This window comes from Montipora foliosa, chromosome 1 (assembly GCF_036669935.1).
Source record: "Montipora foliosa isolate CH-2021 chromosome 1, ASM3666993v2, whole genome shotgun sequence".
Lineage (NCBI taxonomy): Eukaryota > Metazoa > Cnidaria > Anthozoa > Scleractinia > Acroporidae > Montipora > Montipora foliosa.
In genome coordinates, this window is record NC_090869.1 from 32203181 (window position 1) to 32227320 (window position 24140).

The 24140-nt window shown below is 38.6% G+C and overlaps 1 protein-coding gene across 1 annotated transcript; it reads right to left on the reverse strand.

Annotated features, from left to right (window-relative positions):
* Positions 1-1139: 1139 nt before the first annotated feature.
* LOC138013017 (TNF receptor-associated factor 6-like) lies at positions 1140-17271 on the reverse strand. The gene is made up of 8 exons (XM_068859982.1): positions 17006-17271; positions 15511-15568; positions 14112-14216; positions 13064-13222; positions 9620-9700; positions 3597-3674; positions 2383-2739; positions 1140-1166 (listed from the first exon to the last, which is right to left on the reverse strand). The coding sequence occupies exons 1-8, from the start codon at positions 17191-17193 to the stop codon at positions 1140-1142; spliced, it is 1053 nt and encodes a 350-aa protein (XP_068716083.1). The 5' UTR covers positions 17194-17271.
* Positions 17272-24140: the final 6869 nt, after the last annotated feature.

Sequence of the window (24140 nt, forward strand, 5' to 3'; positions counted from 1 at the left end):
ATTTCCCACAAGTGTTCAGCATCAAACCCTTAACTGAAAAACCCTTTTCTTGAATTATCAAGCAAAAAATGGGCAACAAGCTTTCTTTCAAATAATTTTTGACTAACAAGAATTTGTGAAATTTCCAATTGTTACCAGAAGACTGTGCAGAATTGAGTACAAACAAATGAGCCAGACAGCATAGATACATACATACATTTACATATATAGATTTATTGAAGCTCCCTTTACAGGGCTTTTCAGATCTGTCTTTGTTAAACCCATAAGTTGCTAGAGAATTTTCCATTTGATTTCAGTGTTATACGAAACACCTCACTTGTACAATATTAGAACTACAGCTCACTTTGATTACGGTTCGACGGGCGATAGATTGTTGTCGAAGTCCATTACTCGTCCCTTTTAAGATTCCAGAATTCTTTTTTTTTTTTGCAGCGCCTGTCTTGTTCAGTATCCAAGTGACTTTCTATTATTGAGCTCCATAAGGGTATATTTTGTTTAAAAGATCCACTAAAACGCCATTCGCGTTACATGACTTTCGACACCATTGCCGGTTAAGTTAATAATTCTACTGTGTCCACTAGAGAAATCTACGCATTTCCCACTACCCTCTAGAGCCTAAGAAAATACGCGCAGAAGGATCTATGCACAAACACACCACTTAGCAGGGGAGTGACAGGCAAGACTTTTACCGACACCGAAAAAAAAAAACAAAAAAAAAAAAATAAAACCGACAAATAAAATGCAGATTCCGACTGGGTTTGCCATGCTGGCAACCTAGTAAAAATTAAAAGTTATAAAAACCAACAAATATTACTCATTTTCCGAGTGGGATTGCCATACTGCAACCCAGAAAAAGCCAGTGATTAAACTTCACAACGACCACACTCCAGAAAAAAGAGCATGACGGCAATGGAGAGATATGATCCAAAACACTAACTAAATGAATATGACGCCTGCTTGAAACCTCGTTGCTATGCTCGAGAAAGTTTTTTGTAAATAAAAACCTTTCATCCCTTCTCTTGGGTTTCAGTCTCTCCCCGACAGGTCACGCAAAAACGTGACAAACGAAATTTCCCAGAGCTTTGCAACATCACATGGATGTTGCTCGTTTCGATCATAGGTGACCCCTATGTTTTTAGTCATGAATCACTGACTTTACTTGCTATCTACAAAATATGATGAAATGAAAAAACTCATACTGTAAAAAGTTATTATTTTTTAAAATTTTCTTTCCTCGTGCCATCGAATTCCGGAAGTGGTTGCAACGGGTAGCGCTTACGAAAACACTCGTTGAGGATGAACTCTACTGTTTACAACATCCCTAGCGGCATGCAATTTAGATATCTAAAAGTTCCACTCCTAAAAACCTTTGCACGGAAACCTTCACTTGAACAGTTTTTTTATGAGTTTTGATGGATGAGCAGATAAGCCTACATGATCTCGTTATGATGAGTTGATTTATCGAAATTAAGGCATTTTTCCATTGCCATTTTCTCAGAAACAAAGTTGGTAACTCCCCATTTTTTTCACTTTTGGATTTTGTACTTTATGACCTTATTCTAGGCGAGAAATGAAAACAATTTCACTGTAGGAAGATTTTGACGCGAACGTCGTTAAACAACGTTTACAGAAAATTTAACTGAAGTCTTTTCATCAAAGATTTACGCTTTATGGTATCGGTCAGTTTCCCCAATCCAAAATCTAACTCTGCCTCGACAAACAGTTAAATAAGCTGAAATCGGGGGTCCAAATCCACGAAGGCGGACTAAATCCGCCTGGGGCTCCAAATGCACTAATGGATTTGTACCGGGAGTCCAAATTCGCTAGGACACTGGCAGCTCTTCAGTTTCAGAGCTCATCGAATCCCCAATCCATCCAGTTCTGATAATTATGTTTCCTCCTCATGTTAATTTCTGTGAATTGAAAAACATCTTCATTGGCACTTCGGCGAGGCTCTTGATGTTCTCCAGGTGAACATCACTTGTATTGGTTACAAGCTGGAGGAATCCACTCACGATCACCGGTTGGCCATGCCATCGCTACGAGAATTCGAAAAATCTGGCGGAAGGTTGAGGGCATTTCGAACAGCAAAGACGAAGGCAAACAACGTATCAAACTAAACTCTCTTGAACTCCGAATTGCGAAACAATCATGCCTTACCTTAGAAATATTTAAGGCCAAGTCCTGAGTCATATATACTTTTAAGAGCGACTCTAATTAAAAGCAGACAATAAGTTAAATAGCCAAAAAGTAAATCAAACTTTTGTTAAAGGCCAAACGGTAACACTCATCCTCAAGTGTGATTTTGAAAAGTGACAAAAAATAGAGGGACATAATGTTAGAACAACGATAGAGAGAGCAAAATGATTGAGACCTCCTTACGTCAACAGGTATTCCTCCGCATCGTTGTATTTGCTCCAAGTCGATCAGCCTGGTGTCTATGGACTTCATTTCCTCCAGCCTTGTCCTAAAGACTGCTTGCCCCAAAGACAAAGTTTGGGCTTTCAACACTCTTATCTCTTCATTTAATTCTCTGATCTTGTCGTTGCTTCTTTGCAAGAGAATTTCCAAACATCGTTTTTCTTTCTGATCTTTCTCCGCCTGAGCTTGAGCTTGAGCTTGGATTTCTTTCACGGTGTCTTTTAATTTATTCAGCTCTTTCTTAGCCTCATTCCATGTCTTTCGCAGATGATCCTCGTTGGATCCCTTCATGTGGGCTTCCAAATTGATTCGTTTGTCCTAACAAGATCAAAATAAGAATCAGAATTCCAAAGGACAAGAAACTCAGTTGAAGTGATCATCTCCGTTATAAATCAACTTGAGCAGTTGTGAAAGAAGCCGGGGAAAAAAAAAACTGCAAACTGCAACTGCAACTGCAACCGCAACCGCAATTTTCTCAAGTTGTTTCATAACTGCGCACTGCACAGAAAATGTCAACAAAAAAAAAATCGTATATTCTTTCTATCGGACAAGAAACGGTAAGATTTAAAAACGAGAAATTTAAGAACCATCCATCATATAGCTTAGTTTCTTTGGAAATTTGAGGACCAATCCTATAGTTAAAGGCAGCTTTACTGCAGTATGCAGGTTAGTAGCGGAGCTCCAAGCCCGCGGTGCATCATTGGTAAGAAAATATGGTAATCCATCTCTGCGAGAAAATTTGGTTTAGGTCACCGCACGACCGTACGTCCACCCTCCATGTACGCCAGTGTGACCACTATCACAAGACCATAACGTGGGCTCAAGTATCAATACTTGTATACTTGCGCCCAACATGGCGGTCATGCTCCAGCTAGTTTACAGCTCACATATTGGACATTTATGTTAAAGTCAATTGACACCTGTCAAAACAAGGTATCCGCTGACCAGTATCACATGACCATATCGTGGGCTCAAGTTTAGAGCTCATCGAGGTCAGCTGTTTTTTAAGTTGACCACTGACTAGATACTTGGCTTCCATTGGATCGCAGGCTCAAGCATTTCTAACTTGTTGCATGAACAATAAATAGCCTAGAGCTCCGCTTTTAGGATTGGTTAAATCTATATGTTACTGGCGTTTAGAAAGAAGGGTTCTGCAAAATGTCTAATAAACTTACAGAAAAGTTGCAGCCAGCATCATTGTAAGGACAAGCCACCACTGTCATTAAACAGTCATCTCTGATGTGAGATTCCAACTGCAGAAGAAATGTCATGATTGTAGTTATAAACTTTGGGTAAAGGATTGGTAGGAGATCATCTTACTTCTCGGAAAATCATGGTACAAAGTGTTTTGGGGGGATTTCGTCCTGCTGTGGTCGCAATTATCATTACCCTCGAGTTCAAGCTGATCAGTAGAGTCTTCTAAATTCGTTCACAATTAATAGTTTACGCAGCTCGTATCGTGATCTTTAGTCAAAACTGAAGAAAACGTTGGTAAACTCGTTGATTCCTAATTTGACACCATCCAGCATTCGCTGCAATTTTACTTCAAGAAAGAAACATTTGCTACGTCTTTCTGTCACATCAGAAGGTATCATTAATTCATCAGTGCAACTTCATATTAATCTGAACCAGCTCGGTAAGTCACTTAGTAAGTTAGTAGATTAGATTATAATTTTAATAGTAATATAATTTTAATAATTTTAATTATAATAATAATTTCAATATTAGTAAGTTAGTAGATTAGATTATGTTAGTACGGTAAGTACACTTATAAATTACTTTATGAAAAAGTAAGGTTAAGAAAGGAATTAATTTCATTTTCTATAACTTCTGGACTCAGTGATCTACTGAGGTGTCCTTTATGAACTGAAAATGCGAAGTAAAACCTTGCCGTGACGAAAAGAAAACAAATAGATTCGACGGAGCGAGTGAGAAAGTAAGTGAGTGAGTGAGTGAGTGAGTGAGTGAGTGAGTGAGTGAGTGAGTGATTGAGTGAGTGAGTGAGTGAGTAACAGTAAGAGTAACAGTAAATCTTTATTGCGCCTTACTGTCCAAAGGGAGGTATCGCTCTCGTTACAATAAGGTGATGATATCTACTAGAATAACTAATTAACTAAAAGATCATACAATTACTTGTAATACAATTGGTATAAAGTTATTATTTTTAATTTTTTTTGCATTTAGGATGTCTTTTCTCTTCTGAAACATTAAATATGTGTATTTACCTACTGTCTTTGAAGTGGTTTCGTTTTCTAGGGTAAGTAAATACCGCATCTTATCCTCATCATTAAGGCTTTTGAAAACAACATCGTGTGTTGAAAGGAGAGAATTGAGCTCATTTTTAATGTTATCGTACCCTGGGCAATACATCAAGAAGTGCCGCTCGTCTTCTATGTAGCCTCTATTGCAGACTAGACACGTTCTTCCATCTACTGGGATTGGTGCACCTCTATTTTCGTATTTCCCAGTCTGTATTGGCAAGCTATGAACCCCCAGACGCAACTTTGTCATACTTATTCTATGTGCTGGGTTTCTGATAGTTTTGAGATAGTCTTACAATTGGTAGTCGAATTTAATGTAAATTTCTCTCTAGAGCCTTTGGAAGTGTTGTTGCGAGCCTTCAGCCAATTTCGAATGTAGTCCTTTTTAAGCTGTTTCTTTATGGAGGAAGGAGCATTCTTGATGTAGAGTTGGCTTGATGCATTGCTTGTAGAGTGCATTCGTATAGTTTCGTCATTATTTAATACATCAAAAAATTGTCTGTGACTTTTTGCGTGATGAAATGCTTCCTTTAATAGAGGATTGACTGTGTTTTGACTGTTTTTGTGAGTGAGTGAGTGAGTGAGTGAGTGAGTAAACAGTAAACAGTAAATCTTTATTGCGCCTTACTCTCCAAAGGGAGGTATCGGTCTCGTTACAATAAAGGTGATGATATCTACTTGAATAACTAATTAACTAAAAAGATCATACAATTACTTGTAATACAATTGGTATAAAATTATTATTTTAATTATTTTGCATTTAGGAAGTCTTTTCTCTTCTGAAACATTAAATATGTGTATTTACCTATTATCTTTGAAGTGCTTTCGTTTTCTAGGGTAAGTAAATACCTAATTTTATCCTCATCATTAAGGCTTTTGAAAACAACATCGTGTGTTGAAAGGAGAGAATGGAGCTCATTTCTAATGTTATCGTACCCTGGGCAATACATCAAGAAGTGCCGCTCATCTTCTATATAGCCTCTATTGCAGACTAAACACGTTCTTCCATCTACTGGGATTGGTGCACCTCTATTTTCGTATTTCCCAGTCTGTATTCGCAAGCTATGAACCCCCAGACGCAATTTTGTCATACTTATTCTATGTGCTGGGTTTCTGATAGTTTTGAGATAGTCTTCCAATTGGTAGTCGAATTTGACTTCTTTGTGTGTAAATTTCTCTCTAGAGCCTTCGGAAGTGTTGTTGCGAGCCTTCAGCCAATTTCGAATGTAGTCCTTTTTAAGCTGATTCTTTATGGAGGAACGAGCATTCTTAATGTGTAGTTGGCTTGATGTATTGCCTATAGAGTGCATTCGTATAGTTTCGTCATTATTTAATACATCAAAAAATTGGCTGTGACTTTTTGCGTGATGAAAGGCTTCCTTTAATAGAGGATTGACTGTTTTATGCTGTAATCTAAGCGAGTAACTAAATATTGAAGCTTTTATGTCTATACTTAAAGGGTACCGTCCAAGTTCTGCCCTACAGGCAATGTTCTCTGTGTACCATGGGGTATTTAGTGTTTGTTTACAGAACTTGATATGGACTTGTTCGATAGTGCTTTTGTCAAAATGGGTCTTATATGATAATAGCTCCGGTCCCCATATTTCGCATCCATATAGTAGTATAGGTTTGACAAGGGCATCAAAAAGCTTATTCTTAATTGTAATTGTGGTCGTATCCGAATTGGAGAACAATCGTTTCACTGTCGCAAGAACTTTATAAGCTTTTTTGCTAAGGATGTCTCTTGCGTAGGTATAGCGACCAGATGAGGTCATTTCTATTCCCAAATATGTTTGTTTGTCGACGATAGGTAATGCTTCTGAACCATATTGGAAAATTTCCTTGTTTTTGGTTTGACCGTTCCCACTAAAGATGATGATATTTGATTTGTTGGTATTCACCTTCAGCTTCCATTCCTCTGCGTGCTTTTTAATGACGTTAATCGATTTCTGTAGTCCTTCTGGAGAGGGACTTAAAACTAACAAATCATCAGCATACATGAGGCAATTTAGAGAATGGCTTCCAATCATTACTCCTGGACAATGGTTGTCCCTAAAGTATTGCGGTAAGTCATTCATAAATAATGAAAATAAAACTGGACTTAAGCCATCACCTTGCCTTATTCCTTTGTTGCATGAGAACATTTCTGTGATAGAGCTTTCATCAGTTTTGACGCAACTTTTAATCGACGAATACATGGATTTAATGACTTTAAAGAATTTGCCTTTAACTCCATATTGGTAGATTTTATAGATCAGCCCGGACTGCCACACGCTATCAAACGCTTTTTCATAATCGATGAAGCCAACATAAAGTTTCTTATGTTGTTTTGTATACTTATTAATGAGTTGCTGTAGGATGAATAAACTATCTGTTGTTCGGGAATTTGGGCGAAATCCAAACTGTTCTGGATTGAGGATGTTATGTTGTTCGATAAACTTGTTCAGCCTGGATTGTAAGATTGATGTAAATAGTTTTCCTAAACAGCTCGTCAATGTGATTCCTCTATAATTTGCTGGAGACCGCTTATCACCCTTTCTTTTATATATCGGTTTTATAACACCTATGTTCCAATGGGTTGGGAATGTTCCACTGTCTAGTATATCATTGAACAGTTTTTCTAATGAAGGCATTAGATAATAGCGTCCGTGTTTAATCATTTCGTTAAGGATAGAATCCATACCCGAAGCTTTCTTCAACTTGAGTTTTGATATTTGTTCATGGATTTCGTTGGTCGTAATAGGCTGCCCTAAAATGTCGTTATTCGGTGAATTTTCGTTTTCCCAGTCCATATCTTCATTTGAAAAGTCCAAAGTGGTGTGCGGTTCCTGGCTATCATATAATAATTTCTGATAATGACATATCCAATCTTCTGACGAAACAGAGGTTTCCTCTTCGACAGCATCGCTTTTTCTAAGTTGATTAATATACCTCCAGAAATCTTGACTGTGTTTTGGGTGTAAAGCATTAATTTCATTTACTATTTGGTTTTTGTATCTTTTATGCATCATTTTGACATGCTTTTTGTATTTCTTTTTAAGAACAAAATAATCTTGTCGTAGTGATTGGTGAGAACTGGGGTTAATTTTCTTTACTAATTGTTGCAGTTGTTTCTTTAACTGTCTGCAGGTGTGATCGTACCATGGTTTCTTTTCTTTGGTAGTTTTAGAGGTTTTCCGCGATGTTGCTAGGCATGATTTGGCCACCGAATTGATAATTTGGTTAAATTGCGAGATTTCATCGTCTACTGATGCGTGGTGTTCTGAGTTGAAGGAATCAAATAATCTTTGAACATTAGGATTGGATAATGCACTGAGAAATTTGTCTTTTGAATCTGCCTTCCAAAGAAACTTTTTAAAGTTCTTTTGAGTAGGTGCCGCTTTGCATAGTGGTTGTCTAGGTGCATTGTCTTTTACCATGTGAGAGCGGGAGGGAGTTAATTTTAGACTGATAGGACAATGATCTGAGTAGGTTGTCAAGGCTTGAACTTGAAATCCTAATATCGTCTTTATAAGGTCTTCACTTGCTAGTGCGTAATCGACTGTGCTTGCCCCATTAGTTTGATAGCAAGTGTATTTTCCATCGAGATCACCTGTTAACCTGCCATTCAAAATTCGCAATCTATTTCCTATGCATAATCGTAATATTTCTCTTCCTACTTTGTTGATTGTGTAGTCCGCGTTGTTTCGCTTTGGGCAATCCGTGTCTCGATTGTAGGTATTATGAATTGTTAAAAAGTCATCCGCATCGTTTTCAATGAAATCGTTTAATGTCCCCGTTCTCGCATTGAAGTCACCAAGTAAAAGAACTTGGCCTTGGGTAGAGTACTTATGAATTTCTTTTTCTAAGATACTGATAACGTCTTCTCCTGCCTTTCGTTGTGATTGTAGTGGGGGTAGATAAACTGCAGCCAGGAAAATGTCTGCCTGGAGTCCAAGCAATTGCTTATGTAATCGGCACCAAATTATGTTGGGGGAATCACTGTGTATACGAGAAACAAAATTTTGATGATAGTCTCGAATTAATACCGATACCCCTGCTTGGCCTCGTCTGCTTACGGTGTTTTTAACGGTTGAGTACACTGTGTACCCTTGAAAAGTTAATGTCTCGTCTTTTGCCCATGTTTCTTGGAGACAGATAATATCAAATTTGGATAGCTTAGATTTAATTGATTTAATGTTCAATTTGGTATTCGAGACGGTTTGTTTCGTCGGTTTAAGCCTAGTTTTTAGGCCTTGAATATTCCAAGAAATTATATTAAAAACGTTATTTTGATTATTCATTGAGTGAGTGATTATTCATTCAGTGAGTGAGTGAGTGAGTGAGTGAGTGAGTGAGTCAGTGAGTCAGTGAGTAAGTGAGTGAGTCAGTGAGCGAGCGAGTGAGTGAAGGAAGGAAGGATCTGAACCAATCTGGCCCATCGTATGGTCTGGCCTCCAGAAAACGATGTGCGACAACTACCCTGAAAACTGTGTCCCCTCATCTTTTCCAACAGTGACTGCGGTTTTTAAACGTTCCAAGTGTTGTCAGAAAGGAACTGTGGTTTATTGTCCATTTTCAAAGGCAAAACGTTCTCCGCTTGACGTTTGGTCCCGACGGGATGGACCCCACGTCGACCTCCCGCTCTTAGCTTGTCCTAAGATAAATTGTTGCCATAACTTGTTAACGAATCCATAGGATCGTCTAAAATCGTTTAGCTGGAGTTGGTTCATCTCGGCTTTGAAACGTTAGGATATTGAATAGGTTTAGCATGATTTCTTAAGGCCTTTATTGCTTTGATCCAGGCCAAGCGGTGAAAGTCGAACAACTCCGACTTTGCACCTCGTGATTGGCCAATTATGTGTAATCTTCCCAGGACAGCTTTTTTTCTTTCGAAAAACATGTGAATGCAAATGACGAATGGTAAGGACGATCATATTGTTTGATAAGTTCTCTACCTCCTCACGAGGTATTTCTCTCTGTTTGCATTGCTGAGGGCACTCCACAGGAAAACGAGTACATTTTTCACCGTCATGAACCTGCAAGAAAAGACAAATGAAAGGTTCACAACACGACCAGATATTAACAATACTAATAATCGCTTTATCAAGTTTCAGATTCCATTGCTGTAGTTATTAGAGAGACTGTAAATCGAATCAAATCGTAGATCAAGTCAGTCCTGTTGTGGTACTCCCTCTTACCACGCCCTGAATCTAGGCCTGGAACCGGCGGGAAAAGAGAGTCCTGTATTACTTGCTGGTGCATGCTCGTAATGACGCCATTTTCTCCGCAGGGAAAAGCTATATTTGGAAAGAGATTCCTTATTTGGGCATAGTTTATTCGGAGTGCTTTTATAATGTGAAAGGAAATTATGATGCCAAGTTTCTGGAGACAATTGATTTAGCGTTTAAGAAGTGCTACTTTAACTTTGTGCCTTAGTCGGAACAACTGCAAGCTATTCATGCAGTCGTTACCAGTAATGATGTTTTTGTGAAACCTGCAACAGTAATTGGCAAGTCTGTTGCTACATTGTTTTTCCTTTAATATGTTTGTGATTTTCTTCGATCCGAGTCCGATGTTAATTGTAAATCAGTCCTTCTTATCGTGAGGCCCTATCGTAGAAGATCAGATGAATGACATACGAAAGAATGGAATTTCGTACCCGAAACCCAACTGAACAGCTGCATGATATGGCGCAGAAAAATATCAAATTTTGATTTAATTGCTCCCCGATGAAGATCCCTGGGAGAGCACCTGCTAAAATTGCTGTTGACGAGGCTCACTGTTTGTTACTTGGAAGTATGAAACTGTGGGTCGTAGATGTGAATCGCTCAACAATAACTAATAAATCTCCCGCTGGAACTCTTTTTTATTGTTCTTTACTTCTCTCTATCTAGATATATGATAATTGCACTGATCCAATGAACATGTACATATATTTGAGCTGCACCGTAATTATTGAAACTGTGATTGTCTTAGCAGTTTTACAGACCTACCAAATGTTTTTTGAAATCGGGGTCAAATTGTTTGGATACCAACAAGAGAAAATGAGGGGACAGAGAAGGAGGCTCCCGGTCCAGCCCTTGGGATATGTCATGTCCACGAAAGTTATTTTTAGACGAGCGGAAGTCTTCCGAGACGTCCGCATGCAGGCCAACCTCGGTCCGATGTTTGAAAGAAAATATATATTCATCAGCCTTCCACGTGCGCCATCATTTTCTCTTTTCACCATGAACCTGAGAGCGAAGCAAGACTGCATGCGGACGTCTCGGAAGACAGACTTCCCCTAGAACAAAGACCTCCGCTCGTCTAAAAATAACTTTCGTGGACATAACATATCCCGGCCAACGCCTTGAGCCTCCCTCTCTGTCCCCTCATTTTCTCTTGATACCAAATATAAAGCAATAGGCCATTTCCGAGTTCATGTCTGCCTCTTCTTCAAAACGAGTCTAAGTGCGAAGGTTTTGTTATGAAAATTAGTTTTCATTCTTATGTAAAGTAGTACTACTTAACATCGCAAAAACTTCGCACTTAGAGTCGCTTTGAAGAGGAGGCAGACATGAACTCGGAAATGGCCTATTAGATAAAAAATGTCGTAAATACTCATTTGCATTGGCCATCTCATTTTTATCAGGAATAATACACAAACATCGCTGAGAAACAGATCAGCGTAATTTAGAGTAATTTTTAGAGTAACTAGAGTAGTTAAGGTTTTATTTTGAGCTGCTTGTTGGGACTGCAGTGATTTTTATATAGGGAAAACTAAAAGACGATTGCATGACAAAAAAACTGAGCATTATTCCTGATGAAGTTAGAAACAAAATTAAACGAACTTGCATCACAACCTGAACTATTTGTTTCTTTTCATATCAGTTTGTGTTGATAACGCAAATGTTCCTAATTTATACAAATATGTGGACAGTCAAACATCGATTATCCGGACGTTAATTTTAAGCATATTTTTCTGGTCAAAATTTGTTCGTGAATATTGGTAAGGATGAAGATGATTTTCCTTCCATTAAATGCTTGAAAATTGCTACTTAAAAGCATTTCCCCTCTGAAACTCATTATTAGAGACAAAGTATTGTAGATAATATGAAATTCGGGCTCCGAGCTATATTTACTAGTTCATCGTTTGCACAGATGTATTGCGATCTTCTCTCAGTCGTTACATTTATTCGGCAATAATTTTCCGCTCACTGCGATCGGGCTTTTTTCTCCTTGTTTGGTTACGACAAGGCACAGTTTCGATGTTGTATTCTTGACACCGCGAATCACAAAGTAATTTTCATATACACATATACATGTCCACCCTGGCATCTAATGCAATATGATTGGCTCATTCCGAGCATGAGCCTGCAATTAATACAGGACTCTCTTTTCCCGCCTGGTTTCCAGGCCCATTTTTAGGGCGGGGTAAGAGGGAGTCCCGGAACAGGACTAGTCGAATGTTGACATTTGATGAGAGGGCAAAACCAGAGGACTCGGAGAAAAATCTCTTATTGCAGAGTAGGAAGGCATCAGAGTCAACTCATTAGAGCAGTTTTCAAATGACTGTCGAAAGTAATAACGCAATTGCAATTGCTACGCTTAGTGATTGGGTTAAAAAAAATTCACACCAGTTTATCAACCAATGGAAAGGAAAACCAAAGCCAATCGCGACTTGCACGCGAGATTTTTCCCGCGCTGTGATAAGTTACATGAATTGCTACGAATTTGGATTGGTTCATTGCGCTGTTTGCACCTGCTATCATTGGTCGAAGCCAGTAATTACTTTGGTATTTGTTTTACGACACTCAATTGAAAACCGCTTTAAGACTCGTTGGATCCGAGAATTGGACCCGGGCCACTCTGCTTGAGGCCAGGTGCTCTCACCACTGCGCCAATCCCCCCTTCTCCCACTCAGTTGGGGGAGGGTTACGCAAATAAGAGCTGAATTTTTGCGGCTTCAATATTTTGCTTTCGTCCACTTTTATCAATGGGAAATCTTTTTTCAGTGTACTCCAGGACAATCGGGCCTCAGACCATACCTATCTAGATAGTTATTTCCCTTCTGTCACAATATATCAACATCAGTCAAGAGGTCAAAGAAACTGAAAAGTCGAGCAAGAGCAAATTGCTTGGGCTTGGCTTCATAATTGTCTTTGAAATGCTTCCTACGGCGAAAAAAATTGTGTGAATAGAGTTTTTTGTTTGTTTGTTTGTTTGCAATTAGAGCTAATTGCAAAAATTAATCTGAAGAAAATTCATGTTTGAGTTCTTAGGAATCATAGTAAGTGTCGTCTCTACATGCAGGGCGTTCGACTCCGGCAATCTTTTGTTTCTGTGCATTTTAGGAGTTTTTGGTCCTGTAAAGTTCACTTATAACTTATGTGTTTGTTGCTGTGGTGTTGCCGCGTTACCTCTTTGTGCCAGAATTCAAACTCCTCTTCACAGTGTTCACACTGTACAATCCTGTTGCGACACTCTGATGTCTCATGATCCCTCAACAACCCTCGCTGTACATGTTCATTGCATTTTGCACAAGCGACGTCCTCATAAAGGCATTCCTTAACATGTTCCTGCAAAGTTAATTTGGATTGGTTCATGGCACTGTTTGCACCTGCTGTCATTGGTCGAAGCCAGTAATTTCTTTGGTATTTGTTTTACGACACTCAACTGAAAACCGCTTTAAGACTCGTTGGATCTGGGAATTGGACCCGGGCCACTCTGCTTGAGGCGAGGTGCTCTCACCACTACGCCAATTCCCCCTTCTCCCACTCAGTTGGGGGAGGGGTACGCAAATAAGAGCTGAATTTTTGCAGCTTCAGTGTTTTGCGTTCGCCACTTTTATCGCTGATGCCCATTTGGAAACCTTTTTCTGTGTACTCCAGGACAATCGGGCCTCAGACTATACCTATCTAGATAGTTATTTCCCTTCTGTCACAATATATCAACATTTCTAGAAGTAAGGGAAAAAACACAAATGACTGTTGTCTCCCGATTAAATACAAGGAAAGGTTACGTATATACAAACGTTGGCCGTGTAGCACTTATATTTTAAACAGAGTTAACTGAATAGAGTGTAATGTGAAGTGCTAGATTTCAGTCCCATATGAACCATGTGAGCGTTAGCCCTACAGATGGAAATGGGCTCACACAACGACAGAGAAAAACTCTGACCAGGGTGGGAATTGAACCCACGACCTTCGGGTTAGAGGAGATCTAATTTTGGTTTGTTTATACATTGTTTAATTGCCAACACCATGAACATAATGAATCAACGACAGCTTTACACATTTTGTTTTAGAATCATCACCCTAAGGCTTGTCCATCATGAAACTGAATTGAAACTATTTGTTCAAAAATTATGAATTTTAGCCAGCCCTGTCAGATAAAATCCTGAAATTCTTTCTTCCTAAAAAGTTCATCATAGTATTAATTCCTTTGAAAAATAAACAAGACCAGTACCTGATAATGACGTAATTGTGCTGTCCAATCACATCCTCTTTCGTTTCTCTTGCATTTAACATGGAGACAAAGAACATCCCTATCCCAGGCCACATCAGCGAAGAACTACATGAAAATGAAAAGAGAATTATTCTGTAAAAACAATTAAATCCGTTATCAGGTCATATACTTGAGTCTGACCTTATATGGCAATGATTGCGCTAAGCCTTGCTAAGCTAAAAAAAATTTCGCAAGAAAGCAAGATTTCTCCCTTTTCTGTGGAAAGTTTGGATCAATTCTGATCTTTAGAAGTATGCGAAAATGTAAGAAATACTTTTCTGATGAGCCTGCGTCTGTCTGACAACCAGGTATTACAACAGCGGATCATCAAGTTTTTTTCGATTTCGCTCGAATTGTCTCCCTTTTTTCGCTCGTATTTTGTACTTCCAAACTTTTGGCGTTGAAGGAATTTTTAAAAAAAAAAGTTATTCCATTCGCGCTTGTTGGATATCTCATATCCAACGCGCGCTCATGGAATAATTGTTAATTATAAGAATTTTTAATTACATTATGGCCACTCAGTTTCTTAGATTGTAAGATGTAATACGAGGTTTAAGAACGTTAGGCCTAGTTTATACGTCGAATAACCGTCGCATTCAATTCAGACGAGGTTAGTCAAATAAAGACGTTGCACTCCGTCCAACGTGGACGGATACAATGTCTGAAATGCGTCTAGATTCATACGTCGCAATAGAGACGCATGAAATGAATTGCATAAAATACGCATATATTATAAATCAAGAAAATATTTATCTTCTCTTGTTAATAAATTGCGATCTTGGAACCGCACCATCCCGTAAGCCCCAAAAAACACATTTTTGCATCAACACTATAGAGAAAACCCTTTTTTTTGATTGTGGAACTCTTTACTTCCTTCTTGACCTCCTCCTAAGTACTTTATGGGGAGATGGCATCCATCAACTGCTCCCCAGAAGCGTGGAAATTGCCATCTCTCTTCCACATTTAACAATTTTTTTTTTAATCGCCTGCTCAGATAGGGGAAAAAGATCTTGAACCAAGGATTTCAAAAGATTCTTTACAATCGCATGGCAAACATCATTGGTAATTATTCAATGTTGTCACTCCAAGGCCAAGTAGTTCCGCAACTTTTGTTGTTGGTGAAGCAACCGCTTTTAAACTCATTCAATATTGATTCAACAGGTTTCAACACGGTTGAAAGTTTCAACATTGCTGTTCAACAAAATCGAACGGATGTTGAAGCAAATGCTTAAGAAGTTTGCCCAGGCCCTTAAACCCATCTGTTTCACAGCACAATTGATCTACTTTAATTTCCTCATGCCCAGTCCTAATATAAACTCAAAGGAAATATGCAACATGTCCTTTTCAGTAATATACTCACCCCTCCCTCTTGAGGAAGAGGAATTCGATCTTTTGGACAAATGCGAGCATTGCTCTCCCTGAAATGAACAGATTTATGAGTTCTTACTAGATTAGTCCCCGAATTCCGATAATGGAAATTACACAGGCAACTTGGTCACGTCATTATTGGAAAGGAAAGGAACTTAATATAAGTGTCTAGTAGATTTAGCGCTGAGCACTAATTGGGGACACTGTAAAGTGAAATTAACAATTAACACAACAAGTCAAATGTTGGTATTTGAGGAGAGGGGATATCGGTGCACCCGGAGAAAACCTCTCGGGGCAGAGTAGAAAACCAACAAACTCAATCCCACATATGACGCCAAGTCGAGGAATCGAACCTGGGCCACATTGGTGGGAGGCGAGTGCTCTCACCACTGCGCCATCCCTGCACCCCAATTCTCTTTTCTTTTTTTTTTTTTTTACATAGGAAAGTTTCATTCCAAAATTCGCCCACCCATATCGAAGCAAATGAAGTTCAGTTGAAAATTTGAGGAACAGCCATAAGGCACAGTATTATTATTATTATTATTATTATTATTATTATTATTATTATTATTATTATTATTTTTTTTTGCAAACGAAACAATAACTGATAACTTAATTTATTGTCGAAACTTGGGTAGTCGTTTCCATTCTCCGCAGCCAACGGCTCATGTTAAGAAATTTGATCACAAAAATTGATACACAACATTCAAACTAGTACCGCTAAATTTTACTTCGATAACCTAGCTGTAAACAATCTTGGAAATATTATTTAGATCCTCCATGCCGTCTATTTAATAAAAAACAAAAAAATCAAATGAGCGATTGCACTGTATTTCTTTCCTCAAGCGTATCCATACGGGCCATAACTCATATACTTAAATAATGACTGTACGTGAATGGCTTACCCAAACGACCCAATAACGGCCTCGATGCATACATTAGTAATTGATACGTTGATGCTATTTATATTCCAGTGTGAGACAGTATTTTACATGCATCCGCTCGTGGGCTGTATAAATAGCGATTGCAGCGTTTGAGGAAGTTTGCGCTGAAGCATTCGTAATGCGAACGTCTTTGCAAATGTTTTAATTTCTTCAGCCTGGTAGTAACGGTGGCTTAGAAGATAAGACACGGTACATTGTAAGACCTAAGAGCCGGTCGAATATCGATCGTTTTGTTACTCACAACAACATTATCACTTTGGCGAGATTTGCCCTAGGTCTTGTTGGCATTAACTTGCAAATAACTGATTTACTGTGAACCATTGAATATAATTCTTTATGTTATGATTTAGAGTGGATTCAAGTATGACAGTGCACTTGTGAGATTTATATGACTTCCTGTCATCGGGAGATGCCTTTCCTTAATTAATCTCATCCATGCCAGCAAAAGAGAATCTAAAGAAGCCTTTGCTAACCCCGATTACACATGTTGAGTAATGTACACGTGCAGTGAGATGAGCTAAGTGTGCAAAATAACAAGGATACCTGAATGTTCGCAATAAGCATTCTTTGCAGAATCGATGGCCGCATGTTGTCTGCACGGAATTTCGCATCACAAACAGACAAATGGGACACCAATGGCCCGAGGATGGTTCGTCTCGGAACTCGAAATCATAACCTCCAAGTACATTTTGCTCTCCATTGAGTGGAATCAGCTGAGCTCTTGAGTCCATATTTTTAGTCGAATTCAAGAAAGACTGAAAAGAAAGGATCACAAATAGTCCGTTTACAAAAAAAATTGGAAAGCTTGGTAAGGCTGTCCAGGGCGGGAACCTACAAGCTTAAGGAAGTAAGTTTGAGACGCGATGTGATTAATAATGATCCTGAAATCTCTCACGCGTTAAAACCTCTACTTCAAGGTAGCCAATCACAACATTTGATCTCGGCTTCCCCGTCGATCGAGGCAATTTTCAATTCCGATTCAAGACATTGCACAAGAAGGAAGAGGAGTTTTTCGGCGATGACATTTGCGTTTGGTTCTCCAGGCCTGGTGCCAATGGTAGAGACTTTGCGGAGGATTCGGAGGAACGTGATCAGTTTGAGGAGGAACCTATTAATTTGTATGATTGTACGAAAGCTATCCTCTCCTGACGAAAGATGACGAAAACTAAATTCAATCCCTTTTTGAAGGGTACGAGTACGAGTTTGTGGATGAGGTATCGCAAAGTCAAAAGTGTCCTTTCTGCCTGCTTCCTATGCATGATGCTGTACAAACTTCAGACTGTGGTCATCGCTTTTGCATTTATCACTTATAAATTACGCAAAACTTTGACGTGAACTTCTTCAGATATATGATTCAATTAAAAGTTAAATTTTAATCTCAGTAAATTTACCAGGCCAATTCCTTTTATGAAGAAGTGATTTGCAAAGGCATTTCACTATTCAAAAAATGTGATAAAAGATTTCAGAGTAAAACATTTTAAGGTGAGTCGATAATGACGTTTACAAGGCTACCGTTGTTTTAGCAAACTTCTCAATCTTAAAATGTTCTGTTAAGAAATATTTGTGGAATTTTTTACAGTTAATTCCATTAAGGGTTACATAAGCATATTCTCAGATGAAGCGACTATCCGCACAGCTGAGAGTATTCAAAATTAAAATTGGCAATACTTGAAAGACTTCCTCTGTTTACCCCAAGAGGTCATCAAGGGTAGCCTCTCGGTCTCCACTAATTCCTTGAGTGAACCTTTTTCAGAGTAATATATATTTTTAGGAACAGCTTTTCCCGCAAAAAGTATCATATTTCCCTTGATGCTGAGATAGCTCTGTTTTGATTGGCTTTTACAACAGTGCGTGTCTACATCTAGCTCGTTTTTATTCTTTCCTTTTTAACCAGATAAACGCTTTTTATTTATCGTTATCACTTTCCGTCTCGATTAGCATCTGCTTTGCGCACTCCACGAAAATCAAAGTTGTTGTTCTTGTTATTGTTAGAGAAAAATACTTTTACCTTCGATTTTATAGCGATGTAAGTTCATTTCCCTTGTGCGTTATCACGATTGAACCGAAAGTGAAAAGGCACACAAGCGACGAGCCATTTGAGAGCTACTCAAGCGTCTTAAGGCTCGGACCAACCTAATTATTATGCATATTTTATTTGAAGGAAAGCATTTGCCAAATGTCCATGAAACTGAGCGGAAAGTGTCTTATCCATGTTGTTATTAATTTGCCGAAATATTTTGCATCGTATTTTGGTCACGTGACCCTTAAACAACTTATAACGTTTATATCCTTTACTCAAAAATGGGGAACATTTATGCTTTAAAATTTTGAAAACTTTTGGCATTAGCACGTTTAGTACAACTGTGCCTACCGAATGCCGCCTTTTAATGTGGTACTCCATATTTACCTTTTAAGATATTTGGATGTTTAGCATGTCACGTGACCTATTTTCCTCAACTGTTCATTGCTCTTAATATGTGGACACAATTAAAAGGCGGCATGACAAAGCTCTTTGAAGGGGTCATCAAATAATCAAGAAACAAGATTGGTGTAATGTAGCTGAATGTTTCCCATTTTTGGGAAAAAAATATAACTGTTATAAGGCAATTTTGGGTCACGTGACGAGAATGTAATACGGAACATTTTGGAAAAGTTATAACAATACCGATAACTAACTGCCTGCCAAGTTTCATAGGCCCTAGACAAATGCTTTCCCTTCAAGTAAAAATATGCATAATAATTACGCTGTCAAGCCTCAATACACTTAAGTAGTAAACACAGTTGGCAGCAGTTGTTTCAGCACCAGCAACGAAAATCTATGACTATGGAAAATTTAATGAATTTGTTACTTGTCCACGTGATTCGTGAAATCATTCTAAAAGTTATGCGTTTGGTGAATGAACGGAAAGCCCTTAATTCCTTAGTCCCCGCCGACGGGACCCTGACCTTGTTTTATAGAATATTCTTTGTTTCTTGGGGTCATGGGATGATATCACAAATGTTCTCCGCATCTGGCTAGAATATGCAAGATCGAGAATGTCGTGCCAAAACAACCATGGTGAAATTTTGGGAGAAATATTTTGCACCACTCTCAAACAAATGCGTTAAAAACAAGAATTTTCCTGTTATTTCTTTATGAAATACAAAAGCATTTAGTCCCATTAAACTGCTGTGATTTTATCACTATAAACGTTTAACGGTGTTCATATCATATCATATATCTTTATTTACCTTCGGACTTTTAGAGTAGTTCGGTGTAGCTAATATCTCCGAGCATTTTACCCTCCCAGCCATGATACACCACAGAAGACAGACCACAACACCGGGAACTACATGCCCTACTCTTTGCGACAAGTGTGCGGGTTCTTTTACGTCCCACAGGATTATGAACATTGAAGCGTTGTGAGACGGGACCTCCGGCTTATCGTCCTTATCCGAGAAGACTAGAGAATCTAACCATTTGCAGATGTAATTACAAAGGAAGAACTTTCTACTCAGTTATTTGAAGACCCTGAATGTTGGTCCGGCCGGAGTTGAAGTCACGACCTCCCGCGTGACAGCCCGGTGCTCAACCAACTGAGCCACCTGTATTTCATTCCCAATTAGACCAAAAGGACGTGATATACTGACGCTTTATTTCATGAAGTTATTACTTTCCCTTCCTTGCCTTACCGTGCCTCGTTCAAATGCAACTATGTCCGCATTCCGTGCCTTCGTGTCATGTGTCACTTTGACCTAAAGGCCTTGTCATGTCATGTCCCCTGTGACAAATGGAACAGTTATTCCAGTTGGTCGCTCAGTCCATCCTTGCTCATCCATGTTTTTCGAGTTTCAGCCAAAATATGAATTTATCAGCTCGCAAATACAGCGGAAATATCAACCTCGTTCCCAGGGTCTTCTCGGCTTTTAATATGGTGGCAGGTAGGGAGAAGACCCTGGCACGCAGCAGATCACGTGATCAAATTTGTCCATCGAGGATGTACAAATACAAATATGCATATATTTTTTTTCAAAATGGCGGCAAGGAATAAGGTGAGAGAATCTGGGTACGACAACTGTCAAAAAACAAAATGGAGTTTGATGTAAGAAAACCGAACATTCGAATGGATGAATCCACGAGCAACGAGAATGCGGTAGATGACAGAGAAATCTTGCTTTTCTTTTCATTTCATGTTATTTTAAACCAATGCAAGTTTATATACGGCTATTATTTCTCGGGGCTGTGATTTTTAAACAGCTTGGAAACAGCAATTGCACACAGTTTCACCCGTAACATCACAGATATTCGATTACCGTAAAATCCAGCGAGCTAAGGTTTAGTGAAAGCCCTGGTTCTAGCTATTTAGTTGGTGTATTCACAGTCTTCCTTAAAGTATAGTTTATATAGCATGTTTCTTCTCAATCAATTCAACCTGATTATCATTAATTTTTCATACACTTGCATGATTATCTGATTTCTTATCGGTGTATATGAGCCTTATGACAACGACGTTCCCCAGTAAACATTGACCCAAAGCTATTTTCCTGAAAGGAAGTATTATTATACCACATATTTTGTTTTGAGAGTCTGTGGTACTTCATTTTCACATTGAACCATTTGAATGTTCTAATGTGGTTTTTTTTATCTCTCATCTCATCGGTTGACTGCACGTATTATCATGTCAGTGTAAAATCAGTATTTTAATTCTTTTCTGATTGCCAACAGGGAACCACAGCATGTTTAGTGCCCACATTCTTACAACTTGTTATTGTAAATATATTTTGTGGTAAAGTTGACATAATCAAGCCAATATACATTGTTGAGCATGCTATTCCACAGCAATTTGCTTCTTGTGCTTTTCAAGCTATGAAAATAACTTTTTCATGTGTTTTCCTACCTGTGAAGACAATATGATGTCCTGGAATGCTGCTCATAAAATCTGTTGGGCCTAATTTAAAAAGGGCACAATTTGTGCAAGTCCTAAACAGGAGTAAATGAAGGGGTAGTTTCTAAAGAAACTGTGGTGCTGCGTCGGTGGGGAAGTAGTGTACAAAAATTTTGGTTTTATCAACGGAGTTGATAATGTAAATTGGCCACCGTACAGAGATTCTAAAAGCTGACATTTCGAGCGTTAGCCCTTCGTCAGAGCGAATCTAACCGTAACATAAGTATCTCATCATCTTTAGCAGTTCTTATCGAATGGGCCCAGGGTAAGGGATGGATCTTTGCTGTTTCATCAAACTGGCTTTTAATCTGCTATTTTGAAGGCAGTGACAATGGCACTGCTTGTTTTCTTTGCTCCATTCCTTAAACTACATTTTTGTTTCGTTTCCTTTCCTCAGAAACGAATCGTATCTATTTTGACTTCAGGGTGAACTATTTACACAATGAGGTAGAGTGGCCATTCAATTGAATATCTAAACATCTATGAGACGTAAAAACAAACTTGTGAACACGTGAACCTGAAGTATAGCAAATCATAATGCTGACAAACATGAAAATGAAGGAAATGGGTCATAAATATGAAGTTTTCAATATCTGAATGATTTTGGGTTACATTAAAGGGATATATTGTTGAAGAATCCAAAGCTATCTCGCTTCGTGGTTATGAGTAATGTAAACAATCTTCGCACTGGTGAGTTCTAGTAGTAAATTGGGTTTTCCTGGAGCCAGTTATTTTAAGCTAGTACTGGTAACTGCCTAGGTTCACATGTAACACAAATAATAGGTATTTGTAGACAAGTATCTGTTCTTCTCTTTAATGGTTAATATTCCTTGACAGGCTTCTCGCCGTTCAGAGACGGTTTGCATCCACATTTCTGTCTTTATTTCTTGAGAGTTTTAATAGACGAAGCGAAATAAATATGACGACCAAGTGACCCACACTACAGTATTTTATCTTTTCTCCTGCCCTTACCATTCCAGAAACGAAACACTATTTCTTTTTTTGAAATAGTTTCTGGTTGCTGGTGAAGTTGCAAATTTCCTGTGCTTTGTCACCTTCAATTTTATTTCCCAATCCCCCTGTCCAGTTCGCAATCTTCCCCCAAATCACTCCATGTACCACATCTTCAGACAGTAATGCCTCAACTTGAGCAATGCTAGAGAATATTTTCAAAGCATGTTTTTAAAACGAATAATTCAACTTAAATTATTGGAGTACAAGGAAACTCACAGGGGTGTGATGCTTTAAACTAACCGAAAAAGTCATGTGTACAAAATTAAAAAATACTAACTAACCGCTTACTAACCGAGCGCGAGGGTTCGTACTGCCACGACCTCGGGCCAATATTCCCCAGTGCTTCTTCTGGTAGTTTCACTGTGAAGAATGACAATATTCACAGATTTTTTTTCGCTGTTTTGGTTTCAAATTATGAATTTGCCGGCTTTGCTCCAAAACAAAAATACACGCCTTGGACCGTTTCCACGGAAATGGTCTGTACTGCAAAATCCCGATCGAGAAAGAACCAATCAGAGCGCTGGGATTTGCCCAAGACTGTCTTTGCCATATAATAATGTTTTATATACATATTTATATTTTTAAATCAGAAGAAGCAGAAATGGAAGTCGTTAGTGAATTGACAGGTCAATAAGACAATAATGACAAGCCTTAAAATTATTTTCAAGAATAATAATTATTGTTAGGACTTCACAATTTTAAATAACCCTCTTGGAAAATTACAAGATGACATTGACTTTGTTTGCGGTGAAGAGATTAATATTTTTTATTAATGAAAGTAAAAGGCCTTGATGAAAACCGACCGAGCTAAATCTCTCTGTGCACCACTAGCTGAAGAGTGTGGAAGGGATGATATGGGCAAGAATATGGATTACTGCAGCCGCATGTCTATTAAAATAAAACACAGGCCACATTCCACAGGTGAGTGTACACGTCACTGTGCTACGGACAAATAAACAACATCAAAAGTGTCTCCTAGCGCTAATCACCCAGACAAAAATATTGTTGCAGGTCTCGGGAAAACTTTTGGCTTAGTTGTTGATTATTGGAGCAGCGACTTCTAATCTTGACCTGTGCAATGTGACCTGTATTTAACAGACCCGCCTTCATTGCAGCTGTCAACAGCGCCAAATACAACTGCTAAAACAACCAGATTAATAAAAATTAAAACGTTTTTACAAACTCGGAGCTAAAAGTTAAAACCTATGAAATATTTCGTCCGTTTTTCAACCGGACTTCATCAGTCAATGATATGAATGTTGAAAAGATGAATTTTAAAAAGGTTTTTAACGCCTCTTGGGGGTTAGAATTGTGTCATAGATAGCTGCTAATTCGTAACCATTGTCTCTGTTTAACGCCGGTTTCGTAAGTTTAATTTGAATAGCTTCTTTTATCCTGCGTTTAAAGGTGTTAACTTCGGTTGATAGTACTTTTGTCTTATTTGGGTCCACCGAGTGGCCCTCCAGGCGACAATGCTCGTGAAAAGGTGATGAACTTCTTGATTGGTGTTCTTTCACTCTGATTTCCAGAGAGCGGGCCGTTTCGCCAACGTACTCCTTGTTACACTTCTCACAATGGATCTGGTACACAGTACCGCATTTCTTGAGATTGACAGTTGTGTCCTTGACACGTACCAATTGTGATCTTAAAGAATTGACGGGTTTATGAATAAGTGTAACCTCGTGTGACTTGAAAGCTCTTTGCAGGCGTTCCGAGATTCCTTTGATGTATGGCGTTGA

Coding starts and splice junctions, on each gene's coding strand:
- LOC138013017 (XM_068859982.1), bottom strand. CDS start 17,193: ATGGACTCAAGAGCTCAGCTGATTCCACTCAATGGAGAGCAAAATGTA. Junction 15,569..17,005: donor TGCTTATTGCGAACATTCAG/GTATCCTTGTTA, acceptor TGTTCATTTCAG/GGAGAGCAATGCTCGCATTT. Junction 1,167..2,382: donor GCGGAGGAATACCTGTTGAC/GTAAGGAGGTCT, acceptor CATATTTTGTAG/ATAGCAAGTAAAGTCAGTGA.